This window comes from Psammomys obesus, unplaced genomic scaffold (assembly GCF_907164565.1).
Source record: "Psammomys obesus unplaced genomic scaffold, mPsaObe1.curated_primary_1811, whole genome shotgun sequence".
Classification (NCBI taxonomy): Eukaryota; Metazoa; Chordata; class Mammalia; order Rodentia; family Muridae; genus Psammomys; species Psammomys obesus.
The window spans coordinates 22,182,011-22,194,721 of record NW_026596064.1 but is presented as its reverse complement, the minus strand read 5'-3'; the positions used below and the strand labels follow the sequence as shown (position 1 = coordinate 22,194,721).

Below are 12,711 nucleotides of genomic sequence, written 5' to 3'. Positions count from 1 at the left end.
GAAAGTGAATGTGCTAAGGAAATTGAAACCGTTAAAATTTTGATACCATAGCAGAGCTGTAAGTAACAAGGGTTCTGTTGTATTACCTCAGCAAATGAATCTGAAAATGTTTGTTATGCTTAAGTTATATTGAAATTTAAGAAAACCATTACTTACAATAACCATTTTTTTAATCTTACTTTTTTGGGAATAGGTCTCAAGTAACCTAGGCTGGCCTCACACCTCCTGGTCATCCTGCCTTCTCCCAAATGCTAGGATCACAGCATGCAACATCACCCCTAATACAATTGCTACTTCTGAAAGAAAAGAGATGGATGGAAATAGAACGACCACAATTCCTATTAGGGAAAGCAAGATGCATTTGTAGAATAAGTGCATGAACCATTGGAGTGAATAGGCTCAGACAGCAGAGGAGGTTACTAAATTATGAATACAAAGAGAGGGGTTTGTTTAGAGAGAAAGTGGGAAGAACAGAAGAGAGTTCATGAGGCTGGGCCTTGCATTGAGAAGAGACCATGAAGAGACACCTTAGGGTACAAAACCATTGTGGCTACAGAAACACGGGATGCGGACTCAGCTCACATCTGAATAGACAAGGGATTTCAACAGCATCCTGCCATGAGCTACAGCACCCTCTTTGTCCTGTCCATGAGCGAGCAGTAACTTCCCCCATGAGTGACCACTCTACCTACTTGCACTCACCTATCCTTGTGGCTCAACAGAGCATAAAGACTCCATCCAGTTAGACTGCAGGAGAGGAAGCAAGTGAGGCTTCCTTCACTAACTGGCTCACTTATCACCTGTAGTCAGAGAAACCCCAGAGGGCACAATGAAGATGGCCCAGGGTCTAAGTTGCCTAAAACAGTTTCTAGAACAATACACAACATGCAGAGAGCTGGGGACACAGGAATTAGCATGCACAGCGAATTCCTTCCCACTGTTTCTTAGCAGATCTGGCACTTGTTAACGACCGCTCCGAGTTCTTCACAATCGAAAGCATGGCTGGCTAGAAACCACACCTACAATGCTGTTTGGCTTAACTGGGAAGCAGTATTGTCTGGCAAAGCCATCTGACTCGGAGTCCCAAGAACAAGGCTTTTGTCTCACACTCACTTGATGTGGCTTGTGGGAGTCACTTCTCCCTGGGCTTTTGTTTCCTCATCTGTGAAATAAGGGGCTGAATCAGACAATCCTAAGGTGCTGCTCTAGGATATAAAATATATATATATATTTCTAAAGCTTTATAGTAAAAAAAAGTATTATAAGTTAAATATTTTCTAACTTCAGCAGTTAAAAAAATTTTAGTACCCATTCTGAACACTTAAAAATAGATACCTGAAAATAACTCAGATACCAGACTAAAAGTTCTGGGATCTTAAAAAAATTGCACATTATACTATTATGAAATCTCCGTTTAGTGATTTTATACTTAAACTGTTTAATTGGAATGGAATCCTGAGTTCTCCAGACTTTTCTTCTCCAAGCTTCTCTAGCATGCAAATCTTACGGATGGCTTTTAACTTTAACATTTCACTTTCCACTCTATGCCCTTCCACTGTCTCCAGTTTGTGTTCCCTACCAAGCAAACCCTCCCATCACTCAGTTTTCAATAAACTGTCACCCAGTCCACACAACAATCATGAGGTCCAGGGATTCCGGAAACAGATTAAAAGAGAGTTTTCTCCATTGGCCCTTTCTCTGACATGTTCCCCCGCATAAGGTACAACAGGGTTATCCGCCTGCTTGAAAAGCTTTAGCAATTCATCTTATAACCAACTAATACCGGGGTTTAGGTATTAAACGAGGTATATAAAGCTTCCCATGGGTGCTGGCAAGGCTCAGTGGATAAGAGCACTTGCTGCTCTTTCAGGGGCTTCAAGTTCAGTTTCTGCAACTGACAGGGTGGCTCATGACCATCTGTAGCTCATTTCAGGAAATCCAAAACCATCTTCTGGCATACACAGGCACCAGGAATGGACATAAATACATGCAGACAGAACATCCACACATGTGAAATAAAAACAAATAATCTTTTAAAAGGTAGGGAAGACAACTGACGAGATAGCTCAGACATCTTGGATTTGCTTTCCAGCACTCACAGGGTGGCTCACAGCTGCCCATTAACTCCAGTTCCAGGGGTTCTGATGGCCTCTTATGGCTTCTATGGGCCTCTGCAAATATATTCATGTGGGCTCACACACAAATGCACAAATGAGAGAGAGAGAGAGAGAGAGAGAGAGAAATAAAGAAAGAAAATAAGCAAGCACTCAAGTAAACTTGCTTCTCAAACACTGGTGGACTATCAAACACATGTTTGACTATCTCCATCCAAACCAGATGGATTTCTACACAGGGTGTTCTGTGAAGCCTGTTCTATACAAACTGAGGCACCTACCTGGCCAGTGACATTTTGCTCTACTGTGTTCTCAGCAGCAGAAGGGACCATACTCCTCACTGTACAATACTGCTGAACACCTACACTGTCTCTAGATACTGTTTTCCTCACATAGCTGAGCTCTTAGGATATAGGCCATGTGCCAAAGGCCTACATAACCTGCCGAGGTCTGATGCCATCATAGGGTTGCACAGCTATGCCTTTCAATATAACTACTCTTCTACATACTATTCACTTAATTTTTCATCCTGAATGAATGAGAATTGTCAGTAATGATGACACATAAGAGCGTAATGGTTTCTTCAACCTAGATGACATTGATTCTGCAATAAAAAGGTGATGGGCTGAGAGTGTGTAGCCTAATAGTAAAATATGAGTTTAGCATATGAAAAAGCACCATAAAGCAATCAAGCAACAACAACAAAACAAAAATCTCCTCTCTCTCACACACAAACAGGATGTAAAGTCAAACTTGGAAATGAAAAGATAAAATGGATTTCCTTTTAAGAGAGTGAAATAAAGAAGAGTTGACAATAAATTCTGTGTGACACAGCGCCAGCAGAGCGACCTGATATGAAAGCGTCAGAACCCTCTAAACAGGGTACAGAACCAAAGGCAGCAGCGTGGGAGGAATCGCTGTCGGCAGGTTGGCCCTCCCAGATGGATGTTCCCTGCGTCCTTAATTAACATTCTGTGTGCAGACAGTGATTCTATCAATGAGAATTATTGGCATGTAAACTGAACTCCCTCTTGAGAACTGTGAGATGGTACACGGTAGAGCGCTGTTCGTCAGCATCAGAAGCCCAGTCCTTCCTTTACAGAAAGGGAATGGGCTTCATCTGTACATTTTAATCAGATAATCTGCTTTACTTCTATTTTTCAGCTACATCTTTCTAGCTGGGGATGGCATAGGAAAACACCACTGTATCATAAGATAGAGTGGGCAGCATTTCTGGAGTTGAATTTTGGGCTCTTTAGAAGGAAGATACCCTCGATAAGCACACATCGAGTCTAAGTAAATAATGGTACCTGTTCTCTTCCCTAAGGTCATTTTCCAAGGCTTGAGTCTCCCGCTCCACCTTCTGGGATCGTGTGTGGTCTCTCCAGGCTCGCAGAACCTTCAGTTGAAGCTTCCAGTCAGACAGGGTCCCCGCTTTCCCCAGCTTAATCCTATGATCCAGTATCAGCTTATGCCAGGCAGAAAAATACCGTTTTTGACACTGAAGTGGAAAGATTTGGAAAATCACTACCAATCAGCTTTTGTGTTTCAAATATGCAACACTGACAACCCTGTCCTCAGATTTTCCCATCACACTTTTCCACACAAATCTATTACCTGGGATTCTGATGGAATGGAACAACACTAAATTCTTTCATGCTTATAGGAATAAGAAACACTTAAGTTAGGCATCAGAGGCACCCACAGCTTCATGACTTAAACTAAAATACTTAATTCTCACTACAAGGCACTGGTCTTGTGGTAAACTGGGATAGCAGATCATACCTTAGACATGAACTAGCGGCCTTGAGAAGCTTGAGAGATCTGCTTCCAACATAACCTGCCTTGCTGGGATATCTTGGAGCTTCAAATACTAAGCCTTTAGTAGAGTCCTGTCTCGAGCAGCACCCATGTCCTATACAAGTGAACATGGGAGTTCTCAGGGAAACAGATGGGCCCTTTGTTTCTTGAAAACAGGAGAGATAAAAATGATGAGTCCACCGGGGCTACCACTACTCATGTTATTAGGGTTTTGATGAGTAGGCCTAGAGATGTCCAGTCCTCATGTGTCTATGTGGGCAACAGAAAATTAGACAAGGTCTACCAACCCAAAGTCCCCAGAGTGTACTTCACTCATGATCCAGGTCTAAGGAGAAAAATCACTGACACCCAGTCCTTGTCTATATATTCTATTCTCATTAAAACAAAACAAATAAAACATCAAACATTCCGCTCTTTCTAGATCTACTGTCATGTCTTAGCCTCAACACCAACCTCACTCTGCCATACTTCCTTTCTACCTCTTCACAGTAACTTCTCTGTCCTTTTCCTCCTGCCCCTTCTCTGTGTACTTCAGGATTATTTCCCACAAAGAGTTCTTCGGCCACCTCTTCCCTCTCCTCTCACTATATTCCACAGCAAGCTTTGTATTCTTCAGCTAAGCACTTGCCACACTTTAGTTTCCTGATTTCCATGAGACCGTGGGACTCCTGAGAGAAGGGAATGGGACTCCTAACTGGGAATCCCTAGGTGTGAGATCCAACAAAGGGCACCATCACAGGAAGGATCTTTAATGGAAGGCTGGGTTTCAAAGACTTCAGACTAACTGCTTTCTTCTTTTAAAATATTTAAGGGATGCTGTTTTAGAATTTACTACACATCTGCCACTGTATTTCAGTTTGGGAGCTCTAAACAGTGTTCTTGAAGAAACAATCTTACTTTGGGAAGGTTATAAGGAAATATGAAACAAATAAAAGATGGGCCAGTGAGACGCCTCATCTGTAAAGGTACTTGTCCTGCAAGCCTGATAACCTGAATTCTATTTTCAGAACCCCAAAAAGAGAGAATTGACTTCAAAAAATTGTCCTCAGTGCTAGTTTGTTTTCTGTTGTGACAAATGCCACAAATGAAAGCAACTCAGGGGAAGAAGGGGTTTATTTGGCTTACGCCTTACAGCCCATCACTGAGGGAAGCCAGGACAGGAACTTAGGCAGGATCTTGGAGGTAGGAACTGAAGGACATGGAGGGATGATACCAACTGGCTTCCTTCCCGATTCCTATTCAGCTGTCTTTCTTACACAGGCATGCTTCCCTAGGGATGGTACCGCCCATAGTATGGTGGGCCCTCCTACATCGATCAATAATCGAGAAAAACGCCTCATGGACATGTCCACAGCACATTTGATGGAGGCGATTCTTCAAAGTGTTTCAGGGTGACAACAAAACTAAGCAGGACATGCTGCCTCTGACTTAGATATGTCCACCCACTTACATTATGACACACATAACAATAATAAATAGCTTTAAAAGATCAATAAATACAAATAAAGTTCACTTACATGCTAGAGTTCTTAGAAATATACTACTTGGACAGAATTCTTTTTCTATACAGGATATCAGTTACATTCCCATTCAGATAAACACAAAGTGTTATAACATCTCATCAGGAGAAACCATGAACAACCTAAACAAAGCCTTTATTCCCTTTATATCACTTCCAATGAGGACATGTTTTCTAAACTCTCAATTCAAATCCATTGGGAGGACATAAGGAAGGGAGAAAGGATAAGGATGGGAGGCAGAAGAGAGAAGAGGAAAGACTTGCTGTACAAAGGGTTTGCCTTCACCACAACAAGGGGAAACAGAGCTTCCAGGCTGAGGGGTTTGCTTTTCTCTTTCCCATTATTATTTGCTTCTCTATCTTACAGAATATAGCATCTTAAAAATGTTTTTTTAAGATTTATTTATTTAATTTGTATATGTATGAGTATTTTGCCTACATGTATGTTTGTGCACAATGAGGGTGGCTGGTTCTGAAGGAGCTCAGAAATAGAAAATGGATCCCCTGGAACAGGAATTAAGGGTTATAAAGAGCCACCATGTGGATACTGGGAACCAAACTCAGGTCCCCTGAAAGCACAAGTACTCTTAACTAATAAGCCATATCTCCAGCCCCAGAACATAGTATGTTGTTAATAAGTGCCACTATCAAAAGAAAATAGCCTGGATCAATTTATCAGATTCACTAAGATTTTCCTCGAGCTGGGGATGTAGTTCAGTGGGAGCTCTTACTTAGCATGTGTAAGACCCCGGCTTCAAGTCCTAGAATCACAGAAAGAAAAACAAAAGGAGAACAAATTCCTCTTGATTGGCTTGGTGAAATATTCTATGCTTATCTGTATTGAGTTTCTCAACTCCTGGGTCATATTTTATAGTGAAATAGTGCAAACACAATCCAACTTGATAATCTCTGTAATTTTTTTAAATTTTTGTTTTATGTGTACGGATGTTTTTCCTGCATACATGTCTATATACCACTTGAGTGCCTGGTGTCTGTGGAGGCCAGAAGAAGGTGTTGGCTCTCTTGGAGCTGGAGTTACAGATGTTTGTGATGTTTGTGGATGCTGGGAGCCTGACCCAGGTCCTGTACATGACTGGCTAGTGCTCATAACTGCTCACCATCTCTCCCATTCATGTCCTTGGATTTTCATGTGCCTCTTGATATAAATGAAGTTCAAAGTAACTTCTATGTACTATTGTACTCTTAACTGTCCATTTGTTTGTTTATTGGTGCTAGAGATCAAACCCAAGGTATGCACATAAGCAAATAATATATAACTAGGCTACACCCCTAGCCCTTTATTGATCTATGGTGTACTAGTTTATTCATTCTTAGATCACTGTGATAAAATAGAAATTTTAAGTATTCTTATCATTTAGTTCATTGAATTAAAACTTTAAATAGAGAAAGGCTAATGACTGAATTCACAAAGTAAAGCATTAGTGCTAATTCCAAGGCCAAAACTCAAACATTCTGGCATCCTGGTGATGCCTCTAATCTATGGGTAATTAATCTATCCTAACAGTGGAGGGCATGTTCTCTGCTTTGAAACTGAAAAAACAAACAAACAACAAAAAACAATAGAAAAACCTACACACAACTTACCATGGTAGAACAGCATCTTCTAGAAACTACCTGAATTTAGGAGAGCAAGGCTAGTCTTTATAAACTCTGTAGTTAACTTGTTCCTTTAGAATCCCAGGGTTAAGACGGGGTGGGGAGGACTAGCAAAGAAAGGGTAGGAGGTCAAGGGTCTGGAGTAGGCCCCACTGTGCAGAAGCTAACAACAGCATAGTGACAGGCGCCTGGAGCACTGCTTTGTTGAAATAAGCTTGCTATTAGGCCTTTTCCTCCTGCTTGCTCAAAGCAATCTCATTAATATTTAGATTAAAGAATAAAGAATGAATCAAAGATAGCTGCTTAGTTATTCTTGATGTGTAGTAAACATTACTTAGGTAAACATGAGTCTTATAAATGTGCTTGAAGAAAACACTGGAGAAAGGAATATACTCTCAGTCCTCTCATTTAACTTAGAAGGGACAAGAAGTATCATGCTGCCACAGATAGCATCCATTTGTTCCCTTCACTCTGATATTTGTCACTTTTCTTATTGCTGTGACAACATTCTTGGCAAAAGCAATTTAAAGGAAGGTTTATTTGGGCTCTAGGTTCAAGGGCACAGTTTATCATGGCAGGGAAAGGTGACAGCTACAATGGTCTAGCAGGTGTGGCAGTGTGAGGCGGTTGGCCACACTGTACCACAACTGGGAGGCAGAGAGGGATGACTGCTGATCCAAGCTCGCTTTGTCCTTTTGACTTGGTCTGGGACAGTCCATGGGACAGTGCTGTTCACATTCAGGATGGGTCTTCCCTCCTCCAGTAAACCTCTCAGCAATCCCTCCCAGGTGGTTCTCAGGGTGATTCTAAACCCAGGCAAGGTGACAATGAGGATTAAAGGTCACCCTCCGCATCCCCAGTAAATTGCCTGCTGCTCCCAGATCTGTTTCTCCTGATAAGGTCACAGTCCAGAACTACAATGGTGCTCTAGCCCTTTGCTTGTTGTAAGGAGAGCTATTTAAAAGCATGCTTAAATTGGAAGAGGAGGTCATTCTGGTCAAGCCAGGAGAACTTGAAAGTTTTCCTAGCCACGTAACCAACATGACCTCTCTCCATTTCTTTCTTACTGCACTTGTTTCTGTATTGGGTTTGGTTGTTGATGGTTTCCACATATAATCATATGCTCTCCCCCTAGCTTTTACCATGTCTTTATTACAGCTGTACTGATAGGCTTGATACAGTAAATGAACCAGAGAAAATCACTGTGGGGATGAACTGTACCCAAGTATGTATCTATAATAATTTTTCAAATACAATACTACAATGTGAGAGAAAGTTTTAAAGTGAAATGCTGTCTTTCCCTTAAAAATCTTCCACAAGACAGCATTTAGTTTTTAAGGATTCCACTCAAGAGAAGAAATGACAGCCCACCCTGCTAAATTTATTACCTGCACTGGAGTTGCCCTCGTTTTGTTGGCAAGAAAAGCTCTTCCCTGAAGTGTAATCACACTGCTGTCACTGCAGATGATTGACACTAGGTGGAACAGCAATTTGCTATCTAATCTTCATTGTAATTCTAACCCTGTCACTAGAGATGCTTGTTCTGATTAATGAAGTGGGTAACTCATCAAAATTCCTCAGCTATTTCCCTTTTGTCAGAAAGCTCGGTGATAATTGCATCAAAATTCTCTGTCATGGAAAAATAAACAATGAATTGTAAAGAGGACAAAAATGTCAACAAGTTTACAATTTATTTTTGCTGAATGGAACTAACTGTGGTGCAACCAGTAGTCTAGGGGACTTGGCTGAGGTTCAAATGTCAGGAAGAAGGCTGCCCTCCCGAGAACACCCTAGGGACCCCTTTCTGTTCCCATTCTGAAAGGAACAGACATCCCACACTGAAACTAGAAGAAATCTTCATTGCCTTGTTTTCTCTTGGGACCACTATTCATAAGTAAAGGCACCACAGGATTTTACCACAGCAATAGAAGTCTGCAGTGGGAGGACCAGCCTTAAATTCTGCCCTATGACCTATCCTACTCCTACTTTTCATTGTTTTGGCCCCCAACCCCACCAATCATCTAGATTCCTTAACTGACTTCATTAGAAGAATATCATTAAGCTTCCAGGATACAATACTAAGCGATGGACTCTGTCAGGTGCCATGGAAAACTCTAGAGGCCTAAAGTCCAAACGCCTCTACCAGGAGACACTTCTATATTCAATTTTACTCTTTCTTCTTCTAAATTTATTTTTTTTACAACCTTTAGTTTCATATTTAACAAGCATATCCAAAAGTACAGCAAAAAAACCCTTCACCCAGCATCACAATTTATCAAAACTTTTGCCAATCAGGGGATCTTTCAGTCTTCCTATACCTTTCCCTCACCTGCAGAGTCCACAGCTAAATCCCAGACATCAGACACTCTAACATTTTACCCATAAATGTGTCAGTATATATAGGTAACGTAAGGATGTTTGGTAAATTCTTAATGCTGTAAGTTATTTATTGAAAAACTATTCTATGTTGTTCTAGAAGGAGTAGGCTTTCAGGAAGCAACTGGTCAGTCTAACTACAATGCAGCTTACAGCCTGATCAGTCTAGGACAGGACTTCTTTCCCAGGCTAGCCTGGACTAGATCTTTGGATACCTTTAGGGAAGGCAGGCCACAGTTCCCCATAGCCTTCTCTTTTCCTTTGAGATGCTGTCATCTGTCCATCAGCCCATACTCTTTGCCTCACCTCCTCCAGACCTGAGCACATACACATAAACTATGGTAAGAACCATCTTATCTCAGAGTACATCAGACAAAAGCTTGTTTCAGCTCTAGGGTGGCCCAACATTAAGACAATGAGTAATGTCACAGTCCTCACCCACAGGAGAATTTTATAAATATTCAACAGAAATATCCAGTGTTTAAGAAAAAAATTTATTCTAGGCTCTAAGTTTTTAGAGAATGACCTGAACTTATGCCATAGACTTTCTCCTTAATTTTGTCTGTTTGTTTCTGAGAGATAGGGTTTCTCTGTGTATCTCTGGCTGTCTTGAAATTCACTCTGTAGACAAAGCTGGCCTTGAACTCAGAGATCCTCCCGCCTCTGCCTCCTAAGTGCTGGGATTAAAAGCATGCACCTCCACTGCCCAGCTTTCCCCTTAATTTTTAAAAGCAAATTTTAATCAGTATCTTTTGAAAACAAAACAACAACAAAAAATCTACTGCAGAATAGGTACGGATAGAGTACCTGCTGACTGTGAGGCCTGGGGCTCAGAGATCCAGCACTGGCGACAAACACTGCTGAAGAAGAGGAACCTCTGCGCTTACAGCACCTTGAAGGGACAAATTCCGGCTCTAAGCTCCAGTCCCCTCATGAGAATGGGGAAACTGGGTTACTCATAAGGTGAGACAAGGAAAAATGACAACAAGAAAGAAACCTCCTTGTCAAGTTGGATGAAATTTTAGTGGGGAATTTTCTATAAAGTTGACTATATAAAAGTGACACATACATGTCTGAAGCACTTTAAAAAAATATATCCCACATAGTGCCTTTGGCAATAAACCCGGAGGCAGAGTCGCACCGATCTCACATGCTTCACGTGTTTTGGCGTCTCTCTTTCTCTGCACTTGGATTTGCAAGGAGGCCCCTCCCTGACACCACAGAGAGGACAGTGACTGTGTCCCTCCAGAAATGGCTTTGTTTCAGTGCTCTGCAGGCACTGTGGTAACAGTAAGATCTCTGGAAAGGAGGCATGCTGTATGAAGGAGGTACTTAACTACAGTTTCCAACATCCTGCCAGGAAAAAAATGCTGTTTGCCTTCTCCCATGCTTTCTTGGTCTAGTTTAGGATGGATTTTTGGACGGCTCTACGCCACAGGCATAATATTAACAATGATTCCTGTGGGTCATTATTATCTTACCCTCTAGCAGAAAAACCTAACCAAATAAGCAAATCAAAACCTTCTCCCCAGAGAATGCAGATTTAGGCTAATATCACCCCATCTTCCATTGTTCTCTATGACTTTCCCAAGCAGAAGGGATCACAGAGTTTCTAATCTTATTAAACAAAAATGTATTTCAGAATAGAGAATTAAGAAGGCACTTTCCACACAGTGTTAAGAATTTCATAGTTAATCCCATGTTGTTTCTGCTAATTAGCTACGACACATGAATTGCTGAGTCTCCCTAAGAGATTTCACTGCCAGATCAAAGAGAAAATAGGAGAGGCTCTACTGGAAAGTTGCTACCTGAAAACAAGCTCCTGACACAGTGAAGGGGAAAGCTGAAGATGGGGAGGAGTGGTGTGTGCTGGGCGCTGCACCTGACTGAGAGAGCAGCTTCTCTCAGAAGTCTATTAATTATATGGCCACCTGCATTGTGGGGCAGCCGCTGCAAGAGGACTGCTTTGCCTGAGCCCAGCCTGGGTCGCACAGCCAGCTGCCAGCTAGCCTGCGCTACCGTAGGAAGCTTGTCTTTAAAGAAACAGACTAACTAAATAAATGACTTAAATGAGAACTTAAGAATCTAGAGGTACAATTAAAATCCAGAATCAAAGTACAAGAAACCATAGAGACATAAGCTGGAGCAATTTCCAGAAAGAGAGTCCCGAGGGTCTCCCTGATAATATGCTATGTGACTATTTCTTCCAGGTTCGTGCAGTCAAATATTCTGAGTACATACACAAGCTGCTACCTCACCCTGACATGAGTCACTGGGCATTTTTTGTTTATACGGTGGCCAGTGAAGGCAGCTTTGGGCACCTTTAGAACTGGGCAGGAATCCAGAATCAGACCTGCACTGGGATTTACCTCAAGACTATCCTATTGCCAGCTATGTCTATGAAAAGGTGTGAGGAGTCAGGTAAGTGGGTTTTACTGTTTTTCAGACACCTGCTGCAGAAGTACAGTTAGAGGTTTAAGACCCATATCATAATAGATAATGCAACCACACTGAAGAGGAAGAGAAGAAGTTAAGTAATGTTGGAAAATAATAGTTTGACTGAAAACTGTAAGGCTAAAAGTAAAACTAGACAAATACTGTGCTGTAGATTTGCTCCCACAGTTGTAGACAGGGGTTTTTGTTGTTGTTGTTTTGAGACATAGTCTACATAATCCAGGCTGGCCTTTAACATACTACATATCAGAAATTGGCCTTGGTTTCCTGATTCTCCTCCCTCCAACTTCCCAGTGTTGAGAATATCGGGGGTGCCCTATCACACCCGGTTTCCCCATCACACTCAGCTCTTGGGTTGCAATTCTCAAACTACATTTACAGCGAAGTAGGAGTGAACTACAAGTCAATAGAATATAGATAGATGAACCAGCTTTCATAATAATAATAATTATATAATTATTATAATTATTACATTATTATTATTATTATTATTATTATTATTATTATAATCATTATTATTATGTCAGGGGAAAGTGCTACAAATGCGGTGGAGCACCTGGACTACATTGGAAATATTATGATTTCACAATGATAATACACATTCCGACAGTTAAGGTGTAAATTACAAATAAGGGAAGGGGAGGAAGAACATGACTCCCACCCCTGTACTGTTATACTGGAATTATTATATTGTAATATATATATATATATATATTTCATATACATACACATATATATAAAAGCCTGTACTGTTGTGCTAGAATTAGAATATACATTGGAATTTACAATCCCTGTACTGTTGTACTGGAA

The 12,711-nt window shown here is 41.2% G+C and overlaps 1 protein-coding gene across 3 annotated transcripts in view; it reads right to left on the bottom strand.

The window, feature by feature from the left end:
* Ccdc191 (coiled-coil domain containing 191) overlaps window positions 1–12,711 on the bottom strand; it is a 66,435-nt gene that overhangs the window by 28,502 nt on the left and 25,222 nt on the right. For all 3 annotated transcript variants that reach the window (XR_008722178.1, XM_055625240.1, XM_055625241.1), the window contains exon 8: window positions 3,425–3,615. Coding sequence is in view for 2 of the 3 variants with exons in the window: in XM_055625240.1 (XP_055481215.1) it covers window positions 3,425–3,615 (191 nt within the window). In the remaining variant the exon portion in view is untranslated. The remainder of the gene's footprint in view (window positions 1–3,424; window positions 3,616–12,711) is intronic.